The 21,716-nt window shown below is 38.7% G+C and overlaps 1 protein-coding gene across 1 annotated transcript in view; it reads right to left on the bottom strand.

Annotated features, from left to right (window-relative positions):
* TUBGCP4 (tubulin gamma complex associated protein 4) overlaps positions 1-21,716 on the bottom strand; it is a 34,463-nt gene that overhangs the window by 10,298 nt on the left and 2,449 nt on the right. The window contains exons 2-9 of the mRNA XM_021695756.2: positions 19,130-19,258; positions 16,214-16,336; positions 15,774-15,827; positions 14,929-14,985; positions 11,847-11,926; positions 9,276-9,477; positions 7,146-7,311; positions 6,789-6,913 (exon numbers count right to left, since the gene is read on the bottom strand). Of these exons, the coding sequence (XP_021551431.1) occupies positions 6,789-6,913; positions 7,146-7,311; positions 9,276-9,477; positions 11,847-11,926; positions 14,929-14,985; positions 15,774-15,827; positions 16,214-16,336; positions 19,130-19,258 (936 nt within the window). The remainder of the gene's footprint in view (positions 1-6,788; positions 6,914-7,145; positions 7,312-9,275; positions 9,478-11,846; positions 11,927-14,928; positions 14,986-15,773; positions 15,828-16,213; positions 16,337-19,129; positions 19,259-21,716) is intronic.

Here is a 21,716-nt window from a genome sequence, read left to right as displayed (position 1 = left end):
TACAAATCCAGCAATATATTGAAAACAGAATATATGCCATGACCAAGCTGAGTTAATCCCAAGAATGAAGGGACAGTTTAAAGAAAAAAAAAAAAAAGAGATGGAAATGTCCTGGAATTAGATGGTGGTGATGGTTGCACAACACTGAATATACTAAAAACCACTGAATTGTACACTATTTTTTTTAAAGATTTTATTTATTTGACAGAGAGAGAGAGCACAAGCAGGGGGAGCAGCAGAGGGAGAGGGAGAAGCAGATTCCCCGCTGAGCTGGGAGCCCGACGTGGGGCTCGATCCCAGGACCCTGGGATCATGACCTGAGCTGAAGGCAGACGCTTAACTGACTGAGCCACCCAGGCATCCCATAAATAAAATCTTTAAAAAAAAGGGGTGGGGGGGTGCCTGGGTGGCTCAATTGGTTAAGCATCTGCCTTCGGCTCAGGTCATGATCCCAGGGTCCTGGGATTGAGCCCTGATTCAGGCTCCCTGCTCAGTGGGCAGTCTGCTTCTCCCTCTGCCTCTGCCCCTCCCGCTCATGCTCCCTCTATTTATCAAACAAATAAAATCTTAAAAAAATAAAAAAGCTTCTGCACAGCAGAAGAAATAACAAATTTAAAAGACAACCTCCAGAATGGAAGAAAATATGTGCAAACCACATATTTGATAAGGAATATCTGAAATATATAAAGAAGTCCTACAACTCAATAACAACAACAACAAAACACAAACAATCCAATTAAAAAATGGGCAGAGGAACTAAACACGTATTTTTCCGAAGAAGACATACAGATGGCCAACAGGTACATGAAAAGATGCCCAATATCATTAGCCATCAGGGAAATGCGAATCAAGACAACAATGAGCTATCATTTCACACCTATTAGAATGGTTATCATCAAGAAGAGGTAACAAGTTGTTGGTGAGGATGTGGAACAAAGTAACCCTTGTGCTCTGTTGGTGGGAATGTAAATTGGTTCAGTCACTATGGAAAACAGTATGGAGGTTCCTGAAAAATTAAAAATTGAACTACCATATGATCCAGAATTCTACTTCTGGGTATATACACAAAGGAAACGAAACAGGATTATCAAAGAGATATGTACACTCCCACGTTTACTGCAGCATTATTCACAATAGCCAAGATATGGAAACAACTAAGTGTCCATGATGAATGAACAGATAAAGAAGATGTGATATATAATGAAATATATTTCAGTCATGAAAAAGGAGATTCTGCCACTTGTGACAACATGGATGGACCTTGAGCATAGTATACTGAGATACATCAGAGAAAGAAATACTGCATGATAGCATTTATATGTGGATTCCAAAAAAGCCAAACTCATAAAAACAGAGAGTAAAATGGTGGTTACCAGGGGCTGTAGGGTAGGGGGATAGGGAGATGCTTTTTAAGGGTACAAACTTGCAACTAGTATGTAAGTCAGTCCTGGAGATCTAAGTCATGGTATAGTGAATATGGACAACAAAGTTGTACTATAATCAAATTTGCTAAGAGACTAGATCTTAATTATTCCCACCACAAAAAAGAAATGATAGTTATGTGCTATAACAGAAGTGCTAACTATCCCTACAATGAAAATCTTATTAGAATACATAAATGTGTCAAATCAACATGCTGTATGTAATACCTTAAATTTATACAATGTTATATATCAAATACATTTTGATTAAAAAAATAAAAGCACATGTATTAACGGTGAAAAATAAAAAATGAAAAGATGTAATAAAGATCCTCAATAAAACAAAGTTTAAAAAAATTATATGTTCAGGATACTTTGAGAAGAGTTATTTCAGGGAATGGGTGTGCTAGCTCTTCTATGATGCATTTAGAGAAGTGTTTATAAACACTTGTAATAATGGTATTTATAAAAGTGGTACCTAATTGCTATGAAATGAGTGCTCAAGTGCAGGGATATGTTTGCCATTCAGCAATGCATTTAGAGAAATGTTTAAAATAATTATATTAATGATGGTTATAGGAACATTTTGTGCAAGCTTAAAAAAAGGAATAAACTATTGATACATGCAACATGGATTAACCTCAAAATAATCATGAGGAAAAGCAGCCTGACCCATCTCCTCCCCCAAAAGAGTACATACTGTTTGAGTCCATTTATATAAATTCTAGAAAATGCAAACTAATCTCTAGTGACAGAAAGCAGATCAGTGGTTGCTTGGGGGCACGGAGGTAAAAAGCGTTGAAAATAAAGGATGGAAGAAGATATGAGGTAAATAACGACCTGGAAGAGAGGTGGGTAAGGACGTTAACTAAGAAAATAGATTTTAAGTAAAAAAAAAAAAAAAAATTATATATATATATAATATAGAAATGAATATATATCATAAGTGATAAAGAGGACATTATATATACCTAAAAGGAAAAACTATATTCATTACAAATATGCACATGCCTAACATACAGCTTGGAAATGAGATATTAGAACATGCATAGAACTCTAGACTCACAGAATATATACTCTCTGAGCACAGGCAGAACTAAAAACAAGAAACAGGCCCTACATTAATCCATAATGGAAGCCTCAATCAACTCCAAAGGACCTATCTACAGACTGTGTTTTCCAACTATACTGCAATCAAAATTAAAAATAAATCCCTGGGGTTAAAAAGAAAATCAGAAAATAAAAAATTATTTAAGAACAGGATGATAATATATATACTCCATGCTAAAAACTTGTAGGGCAAGGTCAAAGCAATATGGAAAGTTTTATATATATTTCCTAGGAAGCAAAGGTTACAAATAGAAAAGTCAAGTTTTCAACCCAGGAAACTGGCAAAGAGTAACAGAAAACTCAAAGAAACAAGAAGGAAGAAAAATAATAAAGGCAGATATCAATGAGATAAAGAAAAAATAGGGTAATAAAAACACAAGCCGGTTCTTCAAAAAGATTAGTAAGATTCAACAGTAAAAGATTAAAATAAAATACAAAGTAAAACAAATAGCTACAGATTTTCTAAAAAATTAAATCTAGATGAAATGGGCCTTCCTGGAAAAGTAGAAAATATCAAAATTGGTACAAGAAATAAAGGTCTTGAACAGACTAACATAGGTTTAAACACACTGAATTGGTAAAGATTTTCCTCCCCCCCTCCTTTTTTATAAGATTTATTTATTTATTTGAGAGAGAGAGAGAGGACACATGTGGGCGGAGGGGCAGAGGGAAAGGGAATAGAAATCCTCAAGCAGACTCCCTGATGAGTGTGGAGCCCCATGTGGGGCTCTATCCCCAGACCCGGAGATCATGACCTGAAACAAAATCAAGAGTCAGATGCTTAATCCACTGAGCCACCCAGGCTCTCCCAAGATTTCCCCTTCTTAAACAACCTAGCTTAGATAATTTTTCAGGTAAATTCAATAAGACTTCCAGTAACAACTCCTATCTTAATTATTCTAGAAAAAACAAAAGTGATAGATACCTAGCTCATTTTACGAGGCTTATACAGTCTTTATTCTGCAACCACATGGGAATAAAACCAGAATCATCTAATTTCACTAGTAAATGTAGATGCAAAAATTCCAAGTATTATACTGGCTAACCAAATCCAACAGTGTATTAAAAAATACAATCTCATGTTTTCAAGTACAGTTTATCTCAGGAAGATTCAACATCTGAAAATCTAACCGGGAATTTACCCTATGAGTAGACTGAAGGAGAAAAAGAACCCAGAGCAAGAAACTGCACCATCATCGATATAGAAAAAGCAGTTGATAAAATTCAACATCTATTTATGATAAAAACACATAGCAAACTAGAAAGAAGATAACTTTTTTAACCTGATAAACTTAAGATGCCAAAAGCCTACAGCAAACATTAGAGTAATAGAGAAACTGTCAATGCATGATCTTTAAGAGCCAACAAAGCAAAAATGCCCACTATCGCCTCCAGTGGTTAACACGGTTTATACAACTATCACTCCAGCTGTTTAATGTAGTATTAGAGATCCAAGACTGTAAGAAAAAAAAAAGTCTAAAATTGGAAGTTGTAAAACTCATTATTTCCAAATGATATGATCATTACTTAGAAAAATCAACAGAATCAACAAACTATTAGAACTAAAAAAAAAAGGGGGCGCCTGGGTGGCTCAGTCGTTAAGCATCTGCCTTTGGCTCAGGTCATGATCCCAGGGTCCTGGGATTGAGCCCCTCATCGGGCCCCCTGCTCAGCAGGAAGTCTGCTCCTTCCTTTTTCACTCCCCCTGCTGTGTTCCCACTCTCGCTGTCTCTCTCTGTCAAATAAATAAATAAAATCTTAAAAAAAAAAAAATTAACCCACAAAAATTAATACTGCCATTTCTCTACATAAAAACAGTAACCAACAACAAAAAAATCAAAATAACAAATATCTAGGAATTAATTTTCAAAATCTTTTAAGTACTAAAAAATATACAGAAAAGTACACAAATAATAAGTTTACAGCTTGGAGAATTTTCACAAATTGAATACACTTGTATAACCAGCACCTTGAAAGCCCTCTTCCTGTCCTTCCCATTGATCAAGGTCAAATACTATCCTGACATAACACCAGATTAGTACTGCATTTGAACTTTTTTTTTTTTTTTTTTGGAGAGAGAGAGAGTCAGGTGGGGAAGGGGCTAAGGGAGAGGGAGAGAAAGAATCTTAAGCAGGCTCCATACCCAGCTCAGAGCCCAATGTAGGGCTCAATCTCACGACACTGAGATCACGACCTGAGCTGAAATCAAGAGGTAGATGCTTAACTGACTGAACCCCACCCAGGTGCCCCTGCATTTGAACTTTTATATTAAACTTTATATTAACTGTTTTTGAACTTTATATAAATTCATATAGTATGTATACTTAAAAAAATAGAGAAAGAGAAAACCAAAAGGGGAGGAGTATGATATATTTCCAAGATACTCCCCCCTTTTTCCTTCTGAAAAGTAAACTCTATTTTCATTACTAGAAATTGTTATTTTAAGAGAATACCTTTAAAAAAGGCCTATTAGCTACAATTGTAAAAAACTTCAGTGAGTCTGAACTTCCATTTTTATCATTTTTACAAACTGGAAATGTAATTTCTACCAATATCCACATTTCAGAATTTCACAAGAAAAAAAAATTTGAAATCTTGTATAAATTCAATAAGATTTTTACTTTCCTCCATGAATTAACTCGAGTTATCACAAGAATAATAAAAGAACAGAAACAGATTTAATAAAATAAGATGAAAGGACCTCAAGACACCAGCCCCCTAGACAAGGGCTGCCTTGGCTATAGGCGGAGGGGCAGGATCTTGAAATTATGACAGGACAAAAGCATGTATTCTAGAGAGTTTAAATATTTACTTGCCCATAAAAAATCAAATGAATGTCACCTTATGATCTAATATTCTGTCTCCATTACAGCTATCTGCCATGCCTACAATTTTTGAGACAGTGACTGGAAAAGGAAATCATATTCACAACAGATTACTATGCTTCCATTGTGAGGGTATCTGATGCTAAGCTTCCTAGCAGTTCTAGATCCTGCAGTGCACTGGGTATGCTTTAAAATCACTTGCAGTGGTTTGTTTGCTGGTTGTCTAGTTGGATGGTGTAAATACAAGTACCTACTCCCTCCCTCCCGATGTAGATCTACCAGTCAGCAGCTCTGGAGGTGAGGACTTATACAAGTGCATGGTTTTTTTTGTTTTGTTTTTAAAGATTTATTTCTTTGACAGAGAGAGACGAAGCGAGAGAAGGAACACAAGCAGGGGGAGTGGGAGAGGGAGAAGCAGGCTTCCCGTGGAGCAGGGAGCCCGATGCGGGGCTCGATCCCAGGACCCTGGGATCATGACCTGAGCCAAAGGCAGACGCTTAATGACTGAGCCGCCCAGGCACCCCTACAAGTGCATGTTTTAAGATTTTCCGAAGCAATGCTATGCACAGCCAAAGTTGAAAACCACTAATACAGTAAACAAAACAACTGACTAAACTAAAAATCTCATTTCACATTATCAGACACCTGTGAGCCAAATTTTATTTTAAGCCACAGCACAGATACACATCTGAAAAATCACTAGTCACAATCTAAGTTGGTGGATGAAGCACAATTCACTTAAGAACACTGAACTAGGGGGTGCCTGGGTCAGTTAAGCCTCTGACTCCTGATTTTGGCTCAGGTCATGATCTCAAAGGTCCTGGGACTGAGCCCTGCATCAGGCTCCCTGCTTAGTGGGGAGTGTGCTTGTCTTCCTCTCCCTCTGTCCCCCTGCTCGTGCTCGCTCTAAGTAAATAAATCTCTTAAAAAAAAAGAACACTGAACTAGGAGTTATAAGACCTGTTCTGATGTCACCTTTGTTACTTACTGTGCAACAGCAGCCAAGTTAGCTTTCTATTTTATTCATTTGTAAAAATGGAAAAATAATACTTGTTCTGTGTTCCTCATAGGGTTATTATACCCATAAATGAAAAAGGAATAAAGCCATCTAAAATATAAGGTGCTAAATTTATAGTCAAAATCCGTTGATTCCTTGCAATTATTGCCAACTACATTGACAGATTCAAAATGATGACTGTCTGAATTTGAAAGTGAGACCTCCCTTTATTCAAGTAGCTAGCTAGCAAACTCCTGTCAGGTGTGAAGACTAAAGCAGTTCCGCCTCTATTATGAAAAACTTCTTGCCCTTTGACTCTCACAATTCCCTCCAAGCTAAGTTCTAACCACATAAAGAAGCAACGGAAGTCAAGTACTCAATTTCTGGGGAACTAGTCTGTTTTCTTGCTAAGAAAGCCGACTCTGACATACAAACCTCGGCCACGGTACTGCGAATACGATCCACCACCTGCTCGAAATCCACGAGGCTGAAGAGCGGCTGCTGTTTGAGCCGATGTAGCTCTGCGGCAAAAGTGTCCTCCTGGTTCTTTAAAATGGATCCTGCAAAACAGGCAGGCACCATCGAAGGAAGAGCAGAGCAGGACAGGCAAGGATTTCTAGTCCCCGTGGTGCAGCTCCTTCCCCTGCTTCTCACATAAGCGTGTCATGGTTGTACTGCAATCTCGGTGCATCAGTCTTATTAGCCACTCCCTCGGACCAGGCGTACACTGGGGCCACGCGATATTAAAAAGGGCTTTTGAAGACAGGGCACACTGGGCAAGGAGGTTCTCACCTTTCCTAGTCAGGTTTACATTTTGATTCTCAAACATCTGGACAGATTCTCCGACAAACAGAATTTTTTCAGCAACCCTCACTGGAATGTAGGATGGCAAAATTTCCACTCGTAAGGAAAACTGCTTTAGAGACGGTGCCAGCATGTTCTCTTCCTCTATCAGGCGCTACTCAAGGAAATAATCCGCATCAGACATGATGTATGAAGGAAGAAGCAGAAAGCAAAAGACATCACTAATTCTCCCAACCCATGATTTATATTTTCTAGAGGTAGGGACTTTACTTTTTAAAAAATTTATTTATTATAGAGAGAGCGTGTGCAAGTGGGGGAGAAGCAGAGTTCGACAGAGAGCATCTCAAGCAGACTCCATGCTGAGCGCAGAGCTGTACATGGTGCTTGATCTCACCACCCTGAGATCACAACCTCAGCCGAAATCAGGAGTTGGATGCTTAACCAACTGAGCCACCCAGGCGCCTGAAGCAGGGACTTTAAACCTGAAGTTGCACAATGCCTAAATTACCAGTGTCAGAGAGATGAACATATTTCCATTTTCAGACAGCGGGATAGCATGGTGGAAGTAACAGTGTTGTGAGGTTTTTTTTTTTTAACAGCTTAACAATAACCCACAACCCTCGGACCAACTGAGGTTTTTTTTTAACATTAGGATTTGAGTTCTCACTCTGCCTTTACTACGTAAGAATTTGTGCAGATCGGGAACCCGGTTTCCTTACCTGTAGCATGGAAGAATTAGTCTTTATTTTTTCCAGGTCTACAGGTCTGTGACTTTATTATCTCATCATATATGCTGGCTCTGCCCAGCTCTTTACTAGTACATAGCCCAAGTCATTTAGCCAAGTGGTTCTCAGTATGGCTCATGGACCAGCAGCATCAGCCTCACTTGGAAGCTTGTTAGAAATGCAAATTTTCAAGCCTCTCCCCAGATCTAGGACAACCTGGGAGATGAGGCCCAGACATCCATCCGTGTCTTAACAAGCTCTCCAGCTGATTTTGACACACGTGGAAGTTTGAGAACCACTGATCTGGCCCATGAAGCCCCAGATGCTCACCACCCAATCACTCAGGCCCTCACATTTCTCCAACTTGCTTTGGATTTAACCCTTAACCTCCAGCTCCAACCAGGAACTCTGGGCTCCACAATCCTAACTTTGAGCTCTGCTGTTCACGCTTTCTGTTTTGTGCTCTAATGCAGGCGGTCCTCAGGGCAATACCCAGACCTGCTTTTCTTTTCCCTCTCCTCACTCTTCTTAAACAATCACATCTTCTTCCATCACTGAATATTGTAACAGGTGTTCTAAATCTTTTTATATCACAGGACTCTCTGCCATTATATAAAAGCTATGGACCTTCCAGACAAATATACAAACATACATTTCACAGAACCTCCTGAAGCCACCCATGGGTCCCAGGTTAAAAACTGCTATATGCTGATGACTCCTGCCTGGAACATTTCTTGATCTCTCCTCCTAAACTCTGCAATTTAGACGTACATTCCACTGAAAAGCTTCTCTAGCTACTCTAAAACCAAGTTCTGAGAACACCCATACTTACTAATGTCACCTTTGACTTTTCTACATTTTCCATTAAACAATAAGTTCTTTAAGGACAGGGTCTGCTACATTTTATTCATCTACTTCAGTTAAGCACCCAGTAACTCTCCTAGAATAGTGCCTGGCATATATGTAACAGGCGTTCAAGAAAATGTTGTAGCAGGACAAATGAATGAAAAAACCAATCAATGGATGAATAAAGACAATACAGGGCTCTGGGGACTCTAATCGAAACTCCAAGCTACATTTAAAAGTTATAGGATAGCTACATGGCTACCTTAAGAGACAAGACTTATTAATCTCATAAATGCATATACTGGGAAAAGGGGAAACAAAGGACTCTCACAAATATATTTTCTATTTTGTAGTCTCACATTAAGTTAGGTGTTAAGAATGCAGCTAAAATAAAACCAAGTTCAAGTGTTTATATCTGCAGAATTTGTGAAAGATGCTTCAACTATGATGAGCTGGGAACTGGGGTGGAAATCACTGAAAGGTCAACTAGCTATAGACTTTCCTGACTCCTGGCAGGAGTACACTAGGCTTTCTGCTATGCTCTCACCAAGTCCTGGAGTTCTCTCAACTGTTTTCCTGTCAGTCCCCCGATGCCCAGATCCTCCTCATCCTCTTCTGGCTGGGCACTGACATTACCGGAAGAGGGACCCTGTTTGATAAAGAACTCTTCGTGCTGGTCCAGGAGGAGTCCATGTAGCATCCAGGCTGAGAGCTGCTTATACATGACCCCATGACACACGGCCAGGATCCTGAATGGAGAGAAAAGTAGGAGCCTTAGAAGTCCACTTAACGAACATTAAACCCCATATGGGCACAGAGGCCGTGCTCTAAACTGTGACAGGATAAACAGAAGCCTGAGAGTCTGATGACACAGAAGGGAAATGACCAATTAGGCTAAAAATAATTGTGCTATTTTAATTTAAATGTTTGTGAATGAACTAAGTGATTAAATTTCCAAACTTGTAGGCTACATACTGAAGTCTAAATGCTCAGTAAACGTTCTGCTAGTTTTTTAGAAGAGGCACATTTTCTTTCCTCCTTTTGTGTAGAGTTTCAAAACTGAAGGTTCTTGTTAAAATTAAATGCACTTCTAGGAGTCTTTCTGGCTAACACAGTATTAAATTTGTTTTATTTTTGTTGGAATCACATAGGGAGAGTAGATTCACTCTGAGAGAGACAAGTATACCTGAAGAAGTATAATCCAACAAAATGCAGAAAGGTCGTTGGAGAATGCGATACTCTCATGGTCTCAAAGGATCACTTCCCAGATAACATTAATTACAAAGAGGAAAATGTGCCTTTAAAATGGAGCTATCTGACAGAAAACACCTACGCCAAGTGATCAAGCTATTACACCACCAATAATGGAACACACTTACTTTCTGTGCCTTCCAATGTGATGCAACAAGAAATAATACGGCCTGTGGTATGTAGTGTTCTTGCCAAAAATGTTTAACGTAAATCTAATCATCAGGAAATAATAAAAAAAATCCAGGTCGTGTAACAGTTTACAAGACAACTGGTCAAGACTCTTAAAATGTCAGTTGTCATCAAAGATTAAAAAGGCAAGGAAGGGCACTGTTCCAAATTAAGGGGACTCAAAGAGGTGACTGCTAAATGCCACATGAGAACTCGGACTGCATCCGGGAGTTCAAAAAAGAACAATGGAAAAGGACTTCTGGGGGACAACTGGAGAAATTCAGATTTATTTTGGATAATACACTATTGAATTAATGTTAACTTTTTTGGGTGTAATATGGTATTGAAGTTATATAAGAGAATTGAGGTTATATAAGCCTTTTTTCTTTTTTTTAAATGGGAGTTACGTTTTTTGTTTTATAAAGATTTTATTTATTTATTTGACAGAGAGAGACACAGCAAGAGAGGGAACACAAGCAGGGGGAGTGGGAGAGGGAGAAGCAGGCTTCCCGCGAAGCAGGGAGCCCGATGCAGGGCTTGATCCCAGCACCCTGGGATCATGACCTGAGCCGAAGGCAGACGCTTAACGACTGAGCCACCCAGGCGCCCCTATAAGCCTTTTTTCTAAAGAGATACAAAACTGAAGTCTTTGGTAGTTAAGCTTTTCAAATGATTCAGCAAAAAAAATGTAGTATGCGTGTGTGTATATTTATATATATTTACATGTATGTATTTCATAGTCCATATAGAGGGGAAAAAGAAAAATGTGGTCAAATGTTAAAAAATATCAAATGGGGGGCCATTTACATTTTGCACATTTGAGTATTTGGTCTACAAAGTTTGGTCCCCGCAAATATATAACAAACATGCACTTATCGTATGATCTATGTAAGATTTTATATTCCATGCACAAAATTGTGTATATTTATATAGAAATATACAGCAAAAGTTAAATTGTGTATCTCAAAGATTAGAAAATATTTCTATTTCTTCTCTTTGCAGGTCTGTATTTTCTACAATCAAAATGCAGTTCTTTTATTAGGAAAAAAAAAAAAGCCCAGTAATAGAGAATTAAGTTCCTTAAGCATGCTCTGGAAAGTTTCCTTTTGTGGATTCTAACAGTATTTATATTTATAATATATTTAATTTTAATTTTACATTTATAGACAATCAAGTGAATACACCTGTATTTAGCTTTCTTCCGCTGCTGGTAATTTTCTAATTTCCTGATATAACAGAAAACATTGCAATGAATGTTCCTGCATATGGTTATTTTCTTCTTTCAAATAACTGTTGGGATAAAATTCCTAAGAGTGGCATTATGGGATTATAGAGTATAAACATTTTTAAGGCCCTTGATATGAAATACCAGCTACTCAAAATACACATGATTAGATATATTTACTTTATCCGGCACATGTAATGGAAATTCTCCAAGGATAATGAGATCCCCAAATTAAAAAGCATTGCTTCAAGGTTATCTAGGCGACTAGATCCTAGCTTTGATACTCAACACTTCGTAACACTCTTTTTGCAGTTTCTGAGCTATCATACATGCGGGCTTTTATGGATCTTTTCTATCCTGGTCATAACTTTTCCCAGAGGGAAATCTGAGATGAGCTGAAAATAAAACAAGTGCAAAGTCAAGTCACTTGATCACCCACCCCTTCCCCCAATTCCCAATTAAGCCAGGACTTACTTTTCTAGTGCACTGCGAACAGGAGGCAAACCTCCACAGCTGTGTTTGTATACCGTTTCCAGGATTTGACAACCATGAATCTGCGCAAAATACAGCCTTGTCAAACTTGATTCCATTTTAATAGTTCATGTAGCACAAACTCATATTCTATATTCAATTCAGAGGGCACAATCCAGCGGATGATGGGGATAAAGATCTATGTATAGTTCTGATTCTGACTCCAATTCCAATGTGTTTGGGGGGCGGTTTCCCCCACAACACCAAGCAATTCTCGAACAGCAGCTGGGTGTCCTACAAGTCAACTCAATTGACACTACCTACCCAGAATATCATCAGATTCCACAAGTTAAGGGGTCAGTCCCACAAGACTGTCCCTCTGCTTCTGACACCAATCTCAAGCCCAGGACTGACTGGCTGATAAATCAGAAGTTCCCATGACCCTCTCCTTGGATTCCATTAATTTGCTAACACAGCTCACAGAACTCAGAAAACCCGTTTACTCACTAGATTACCTGTTTATTAAAAAGCATACTAAAGATATGAATCAACAGTCAGATGAAGAGATGCATAGTGTGAGGTCCCAAACAAAGGAGCTTCTATCCCCGTGGAGTGTGGGCCCAGCAGCATAGCACGAAGAAGTATTCTGGTTCATCAACCTACAAGTTCTCTGAAAGCAGTCTTTCTGGGTTTTTATGGAGGCTTCATTACATACGCACAAGTGATTAAATCACTGGCTATTGGCAACTGAACTCAATCTCTAGCCCCTTTCTCCTCCCCAGAGGTCAGGGGTATGAAAGTCTCAATCCTCCAATCAAATGGTCGGTTCTCCTGGCAACCAGCCCATCCTTAGGTGCTTTCCAAAAGCCACTTCATTAACACAGACTCAGGTGTGGTTGATAGGGGTTTGTTATGACTATCAAGACACGTTTATCATTATCACTTATGAAATTCCAAGAGTTTTAGAAGCTCTGTGTCAGAAAGGGGATAAAGACCAAATATATATTTCTTATTATAGATCACGATATCACAATAGTTGTTCTCAACAGTATGGACCCTCAACCCTCCTTACTCCTCTCCACCCCACCGATACCCCACCAGCAGCAGCAGCAGCAGCACCTGGGAGTGAGTAAGAAATGCAAACTGTTGGGCCCAACCCCAGCCTTACTGAATCAGCATCTCTCGGGTAGGGCCCAGCCACGTGGTTTTAACATTCCGCTCCAAGTGATTCTAATGTACGACGAAGTTTGACAACTACTGCGCTAGAGAAACCAGAATCATTTAGAGTTGAAATTCCAAGCTAAGAGGTAAAGAAAGCTCTTTATTTCAGATTAAGGCCTAATTCAAACTATTTATAAGGCATACAGTTTTCCAAAAATCTGTTTCCTCCTTCTATGTCCTTCAGGCTCTCTCTCTTTTTAAAACTGCTTTACTGAGGTATAATTTATATACCATAAAATTTATCCATTTTAAGTATACTGTTCAACAATTTTTAGTAAATTTACAGTGTTGTGCAACTATTGCTATAATCTAGTTTTATAACATTTCCATCACTCTAAAAGGATCCCTCGTATCTGTTGGCTATCATCCCTGTTCTCCCACCCCCACCCCATGTTCTTGAGACCTCATTTTTTAACTCTCTAGAGCCAGAGCACACTGGCTTCTCTACCACCACCCAGGCAAGGAGGAAGATTTACCCACCTGCAACCGCTTTACTCAGTTTCTACTCTTCCTGTGGTCAATGCAAACTGAAAGTCAACTGAGATATGCAGCTAAGCATGGAACGCTTATACTAACTCTACTTACCTAGAAGGTCCCCTCCAACTTGGGAGGACAGTTTAGTAGTGTGGTTAAGAGCATAATCTTTTGAGTCAGACAGACCCGGGTTTAGATCCCAGCTCTACCATCTCCATCTGTGTGACACTAAGCACATTACCTAACCTACTTGGCCCCCTAGAGGACTGAAAGGGATCAAGTATGTGAAGCACTTAGCACAGTGCCTGGTATACAGTAAGTACATAATAAAAGCTGAGTGTTATCTGATGAGGGTAATCAGCTTTCAAGAGCCAAACAGCACCTCCCCTACTGGCTTTGCTGGCTCAGAATAAACTCAGCACAGCAGAAATTTCTATACTTACACAGCACAAAAAATGAAGCAGCAGCCTGGCAAAACTGGTTAACTAGTTATTATTCATCAAGGTAAACACTCCTAATAAGCTAAGGCACAAATATAACAGCTTAAAAACATAAATGAGCTAAACATATTTAATCCATTTGTCCTTTTTCATCCAGTTATGGACTAGCAGATTCTTCTAATGTGAAATCTCAAAGCATTTTTTCCTTGGTTATTACCTCTGCCCAGAAAAGGCATTCTCCTGGTTTTGGGGACCCTCATTTTTCAATGCACATGATAAAAACTTGTGATAAGAACAGGCATATTTAATAAAATAAGCATCTGTTTTTCAACCCATGATCTAATTCTTAGAAAACTGCCAGCATCCTAATCATAAATCTATTATTCTTTCTAAAGATGAACTTTCCACTTCTCCTCAAGATCCATATCCAACATTTTTTTTTTTTTAAGATTTTATTTATTTGAGAGAGAGAGAGCATGAGCCAGAGGGAGGGGCAAAAGGAGAGGGAGAAGCAGACTCCCCGCTGAGTGGGGAGCATGACATGGGGCTTGATCCCAGGACCCTGAGATCCTGACGTGAGCTGAAGGCAGACGCTTAACTGACTAAGCCACCCAGGTGCCCCCATATCCAAAAATTCTAAATCCTTAGTGTAAAATGCTCTCACCTCCAGATACCATCCATAGCGTTTTGCTCTTACCCAGCAGCATTCTGGGGTACATCTATTAACATTACCCCCACCTCTGGATCAGGAGGTTCTTAAGGGCAGTCTTGTAACTGATTTTTGCATTTCTGACATTTAGCATGATACCCAAGCAAATATTTTTAAAAGAATGAATAAATAAACGACAACTACTAAAAACTAGGGTCTTCAAAAAAGAATGTAAGGCAAAATTAATTATGAATACATCCTTGGTGCTTACCACAGCAAAGGAAAAAAGGAAAGTTCTCACCTTTTGACTTTTAATTTGTTCTACCACAACCATTACAGAGGGAAAAAGGAGCTGGAACTGCAAAAATCAGAGAATGATTAGGAGGGTACAAAATCAAACACAAGGAAAAGAAAATTGATTCAGGAAATACTTTTGTTTCTAAATAGTCCCACTTAACCCAAAGATGGCAATACCACAGAACAGCCAAGATCCAGTATCCTAAGGCAATTTGATATGGGTTTGGCTGCAGAGAGAGAATGACAGATATAAGCAGTTTCTATTTCTGAGACTAGCATAATTGTTAATATTGAAGTCAACATAAGGGCATTAATATCAGACATTAGATTTTCACTAAATTTGGAGCTTTCTAAACAGTTCTGATCTTGGAAAGCATACACAATATAAAATGCCGGGCTCTGAATCCAGAAGGAAAAATGTTCTCAAAAATAATGTCTTAAGTTAGATTGTTCTTTTTAATAGATTTAATTTTAATTTTTAAATTTTTTTCGGGGGGTTGGGCAGAGGGAGAAAGAGAGAAAGAATCCTAAGCAGGCTGCATGCCCAGCGCAGAGCCTGATGCAGGGCTTGATCTCACAGACCCTGAGATCATGACCTGAGTCAAAATCAAGAGTCAGATGCTTAACCAACTGAACCACCCAGGTGCCCCTCTTTTTTTTTTTAATTTCTCATTTTGTTTTAAAGATTTTTTATTTTTAAGTAATCTCTCTACCCAACGTGGGGCTCAAACTCACAACCCTGGTATCAAGAGTCAAATGCTCCGACTGAGCCAGCAGGGCACCCCTTAAGTTAGATTATTCTAACAATATCAACAGATTCCAAGGCATTTTATTATTTGGGCAGCATACCTGATCCAAGGAGTAATTGACATGTGATATGGAAAGATGGGGGTCAGCCAGGAACTGCAACAAAAAACACTGTGATTAGGGCTCCATATAAAATATCTTGAATCTATTTGATCTCTGAAAACTAGATGAGAATCTGAGAAGGGGCTCCATGTTCGTTTTAGACTATTGAGAATTGATAGTTCATAGAGTATTAATTCTGATTTTTCAGGTGACCAAAAAACCCAAAGCTAGGGCTCTAATAAACTCACTCAAGAACCTTTGCCATGATCTGCACGCCACTTTGACCATGATTTGGGCAATCACAGAATATACTGTACCCTTTAGCCTTGCAGAAAATAGCTCTCTCTTAACTACCTGACCACATCAAAGGGTATTTCAAATTCAAGAACATGCCCTAATCGGCTGTCCCAGAGACGTCTTTCCCATATCTCCTCTCTCACCTCTTGTTCCAAATCAAGCAGTGCTTGGCGATAAGGTTGCAAAACCGAATCCAGCCCCGTGCAGAAGGCCCTTAAGTAGATTCCATGTAACCCACCTTGGCCCTGCTGAGATGGATGGTGATCCTGAAATCAAACAAAGAGAACTCAACCTCACAGCTCAGACTCTAAAACCTGAGGAAAACATTCTCCTTTATTAGTGCTACTGTTTTTGCTTAAATGATTCCATATCAAAGCAGTGCTTCAATGAGAGGAAAACCCAATTAGAGAGACAGATTTTGAATTCTGACCTTTTAAAATGTGGTATTTTAATTTCCCATGCAGCCTAGATGTTACAATCAGGTAGGGGGCACCTCGGTGGCTCAGTCGGTTATGCATCTGACTCTTGATTTCAGCTCCGGTCATGATTTCAGAGTCATGAGATGGAGCCCCACACTGGGCTCTGCACTGAGCATGGAGCCTCCTTAAGATTCTCTCTCTCTCTCCCTCTCCCTCTGTCCTTCTCTCTCTCTCTAAAATATACAATGAGGTAGTACCTCATATTGTCAGTGGAGATTTTTCTACAACTAACTTACAACTTTCAGCTTAAATCCCTTTGGTGGCTTCTCATTGCCCCAGAATAATATCTCAACTCCTCTGCATGGCATACAATGACTTCTACATTCGGGCCCTTAACTATCTCTCTAAAATTATCTTTTACTGCTTCCAACTTCACATTCTCATTTCCAAACTACCCACAGTTCGCCAAATGTGCCTTGCTTCTATTTCTCACCCCCATGAATCTGGATGTGTTCCACTTATAACTGTGTACTCATCTTTATGACAAATACCTACTCTTCCTACAGGACCCAATTTAAGCGTCTCTTTTCTCAGAGCCCTTCCTAACTCTCCCTAGGAAATGAACTGCTCCCCCCTTGTTGCTTTCACAGCATCTCTATGTAGTGCTTGAACTGTACTTTTGTTTATACGCCCCCCTCTCTAGACCAAGAGCTTTGTGAAGGCAGGACACACACTTTATTCATCTTTGTATTTCAGCTTCTAGCACAGTTCTCTGAACACAGGGTAAATATTTACTGAATAAATAAAATGACCTCAATCCTCCTTCTAACATCCCTTTCTCTTGTCTGGCCTGGTAATTCATCAGAAGCATGAATCTGATAGTCAACATGAGGAGTGATAAGACTCTCACCAAGAGCTTATTTACAAATATGGCTGGTCTTTCAGGAGACCTGCAATTTTTTCTAAGAGCCTCTTCTGTATTTTACACAGGGAATTGCAGAGGAAGCTGACTAGAGGCCACGATGACCAGCCTCTCTGGCTATGTCTTGACTTGGGTGATCAGGCTCTGGTGGCAGTAGATACAATCGCAGAATACCACAACAAATGGGGTAGGAAGCTTGGACTCAGTGGTTACGAGGCATGGTTAGTCAGAGGATGCTGCAAAGGATACTAGCAGTTCCTGAAAATAAAGGTTCACAGCTATAATAATAAGACCAGCATGGGTATAGGGTGAAATAGACCAGATGGGCTTACAACCAGCCAATTTTGTTTTGATCTTGTGTCATTTCAGAGAACTGAATGTCTTCATTACCACTAAATGAAAGAGAAATTAAGTATGCTTTTACTGTTCTCAAAAAAGAGGCACTATAGATATCTTTAGAATTTGGGAAAGTAGGAATTCACATATTATATAAGATAAAATCCATATAGTCACAGGAATACAGGACAGCTTTTTTTAAGTGTTACTTACAAAAATTAAAACTATATATCATCTTTATAAATATATATATGGGTTCCAACTCTGATAATTCATGTGCCCTCATTAATATGATTTTATAGCAAAATGGCATTGATTAGATTTTAAACTCACATTTAGCTTACACGTTTGCAATAAAATCCTTTTGAGAGAATCAGAATCCCTGTCCCAGAGAGGAAAATATAAGGCATTATTCTCCAACTCCTCTGCCCCAGAGATGACCACCAAAGGCCTGACAACCAATTTATATAACAGAGGGTACTGACTGCATTATTTCAGGAATCCTTCCTTTTCCTTTCTAGAAGTTCCTGCCTTTCTCCCCAACCAGAATCATTGTTTCAACTGGGCAACAGTCATCACTGAATCAGAGTCACACAATTCAGCAATCTTTTTACTTACCTTGGACAGAATTACAGACTGTTAAAAATAAAAGGGAACTTTAAAATTTTCTCTTTTTAAAAAATATGAGTGCTTACTATGTGCCAGGCACTTTGCATGAATTACCTTGTTTAATCCTCACAACCCTATGAGATAGGTACTACCTATTAACCCTGTTTTATAGGTAAATGAACTGAGCCGAAGTTACTGAACATTAGGTTACTGCCAAGCAGTCTATGGCCAGTAAGTGATAGAGCAGGACACAAATCCTTGACCTCTTTACCATTAATTACAATTAATAGTGTATAATTCCAATTAATTCATATTAATGGATAATATTTATTAAGTGCTTGCTATGTGCCAAGCACCTTCTCTGATTTAACTCTTTTATTTTCAAATAAGAAAAATGAAGCCCAAAGATTTTAGTTGATTGCCTCCATGTGACTAAGGAAGTTAGAAGCAAAATGGCAAAAATATCTGAAATGATGCTTTATGCTTTTACCACTGGAATTGGAACTCTGGTCCAGCTCCAACTGATTTAACTCAGGTCTCCTAAAACTCAGGCAAAGCATATTTTCTCTTCTACCAATCTGCCTAGATTGGTCCCTGTGTATATTTTCTCCCTTGTTTGAGCTAGTTACCTGGCCCTCACTCGAATAATTCCAATGATAAGAAATTCATAACATCTTGAGACTTATTTCATATCAATTACCAATGGATTCACTTAAAACCTGCCATAACTTCTGACCTCTGGAGGTGTCCATTCCCTGGGAATAGCAGCCTACCTGTTGCTGCACATGGCCCGTGTACTGTTCAATGAACTCGGTGAAGCGAATATAGTCTGTGCCCAGCCGGCAGAGTCGATTCAGGACACTGGTTTCACTGGGATGGAGAAATGGGAAGTCCTGTGACACCTGCAGGAAGAGGAACAGGCTAAAAACACTGATGCCTGCATATATTTGAGGTGCTTCAAATGCTTTATACTATGAATCACTTCCCTTCTCAAGATGCCCATTTAAGCTTGGTAATTCCAAACTGCTACAAAGGTGTTGCTCCCCATCCCTGACCTAATTAGTTGTTTATTGAAATAGGTGGTAACACATGGTAAAGAATTCAAACACTACCAAATGTTGTACATTAAAAACAAGTCAACCTCCCCACAGGTGGCTACTATTACTTGTTTCTTAGGCCATCTTCCAGGGATGGCCTGTAAGGATATGAAGTTTTTGACCTGATTTCAACAAAGTCTCTTTAGCAATACTGCTCAAACCGGGAACTGCAGACTCCAGGGGTTTCTCATATTCTTAAGATTTACAAATTCTCTATAAAATTTTAAATTTTATTTTCATTCAATAAAAATGTAAAATTAATGTAACATACTATAATCTATAAAAGCACCTTATAACTGACATATAAATGTAGTGTCCATATTTTCATTTGTATTTGGTATTTCATTTCATTGGGTATTATTTTAATTGAAATGAAGGCCAAATAATAACCTACTATGCTATATAAAGGTTTCACAGCAGTTCAAGTAGAACACAGTAGTAGGAGAATGTACTCATTCAACCACATTTTTTTTTATATTGTGGTAAAATATACATAACATAAAAGTTACCATTTTGGCCAACTTTAACTAAAAGTACAGTTCTGTGGCATTAAGTGCACTCACACTGTTGGGCATCCATCACCAACATCCATCTCCAGAATTTTTTTATCTTCCCAAACTGAAACCCTGTATTCATTAAACATTAACTTCCCATTCCTCCCTGCCCCCAGCCCCTGGCGACCACCCTTCTCTTTCTCGTCTCTATAATTTTGACCATTCTAAGTACTTCAAATAAGTGTAAATACAATATTTGTCTTTTGATGACTGGCTTTTTCACTTAGTATAGTGTCCCAAGGTTATTCCATGTTGTAGCACGTATCATTTGAATTTTCTTCCTTTTTAAGACTGAAAAATATTCCATTGTATGTTTGTGCAGCATTTTGTTTATTCATTTGCCAAGGGACGCTTGAATTACTTTTACCTTTTGACTATAGCAAATAATACTGCTATGAACATGGGTATACAAATATCTGTTCATGTTTCTTCTTTAACTTTTTTTGGGTGTATACCTAGAAGTGAAATTGCGGATCATTTGGTAGTTCTATGTTTAATTTTTTTGAGGAGTCACCATATTATTTTCCACAGGGGCTGCACCATTTTCCGTTCCCACCAGTAATGCACAAGGGTTCTAATGTCTCCACGACCTCACCTACACTTGTCATTTTGTTTTTTTGATTTAATGGGTATAAAATGGTATCTCATTGTGCTTTTGATCTGCATTTCCTTAATAATCAGCCATATTGATAATCTTTTCATTTACTTATTGGCCACTGTATATCTTCTTTGGAGGATCAACCGTCTTCTAATGAACACCTACTTATCCCAGGCACTGTGTTAATATCCCGAGATTAAATAGTGAACAAAATCAGATGTAGTTACTATCCCCAAGGAACTTAGCATATTACATATTTATATCATGAGTACTGTATTTTGTGGATGCCAACTTTACGTGACAGTAAATGCAGTAATAAATAGGAAAAGAAGAATTTTTCTGTTACTGAATCCACAATGTTTAGGACTTTAATTCCATTTAATGCAGATTTTAATGACACAATGCTAACCATATCTTCAAGTATAATAATTTAAGAGGTAACACGACACAGTGCTTAAGAATGTGTCTTTGGGAGGCCAGCCTAATTACTCTGTTAGTGCAGTGTCTCCCTTCAGCTGGAGCTGTAGCCCCAGGAAAGCCTTGCCTGTGCCTTTGGAAAAAAAAAGAAAGAACTCATATTTGGAGTCAGATTGCCAGGTCTGAATCCCTGAGTTGCCTCTTACTTGCATGAAATCTTAGACAAATTATAATACCTCTCTGTGCCTCAGTTTTCATACCTAGAAAGTGGAGATGGTAATTGTGGGGATTAAATGTTAACACATGTAAAGCCATGCACATTGCAAGTGCTCAATACATGAAAGCAATTTTTTATTATTAGGACAGCTCTACCCAGTTATCAAGTGATAGTCCCACTAAAATTGGAATTTTGAGCAGTGCTTTGTTGGCAGAGTTTTATAAAAGTTCAAGGTCTAGTTATTCTGAAACAGCAAACAATACCTTGAAGTTATTGATACCATTTGGTACAACCTACTTATATGAACAGGCATTCTTTTTTTTTTTTTTTTAAAGATTTTATTTATTTATTTGAGACAGAGAGAATGAGAGACAGAGAGCATGAGAGGGAGGAGGGTCAGAGGGAGAAGCAGACTCCCTGCCGAGCAGGGAGCCCGATGCGGGACTCGATCCCGGGACTCCAGGATCATGACCTGAG

Source organism: Neomonachus schauinslandi, chromosome 9 (assembly GCF_002201575.2).
Source record: "Neomonachus schauinslandi chromosome 9, ASM220157v2, whole genome shotgun sequence".
Lineage (NCBI taxonomy): Eukaryota > Metazoa > Chordata > Mammalia > Carnivora > Phocidae > Neomonachus > Neomonachus schauinslandi.
The sequence above is the reverse complement of the archived record's forward strand: the minus strand, read 5'-3'. Positions and strand labels throughout refer to the sequence as shown.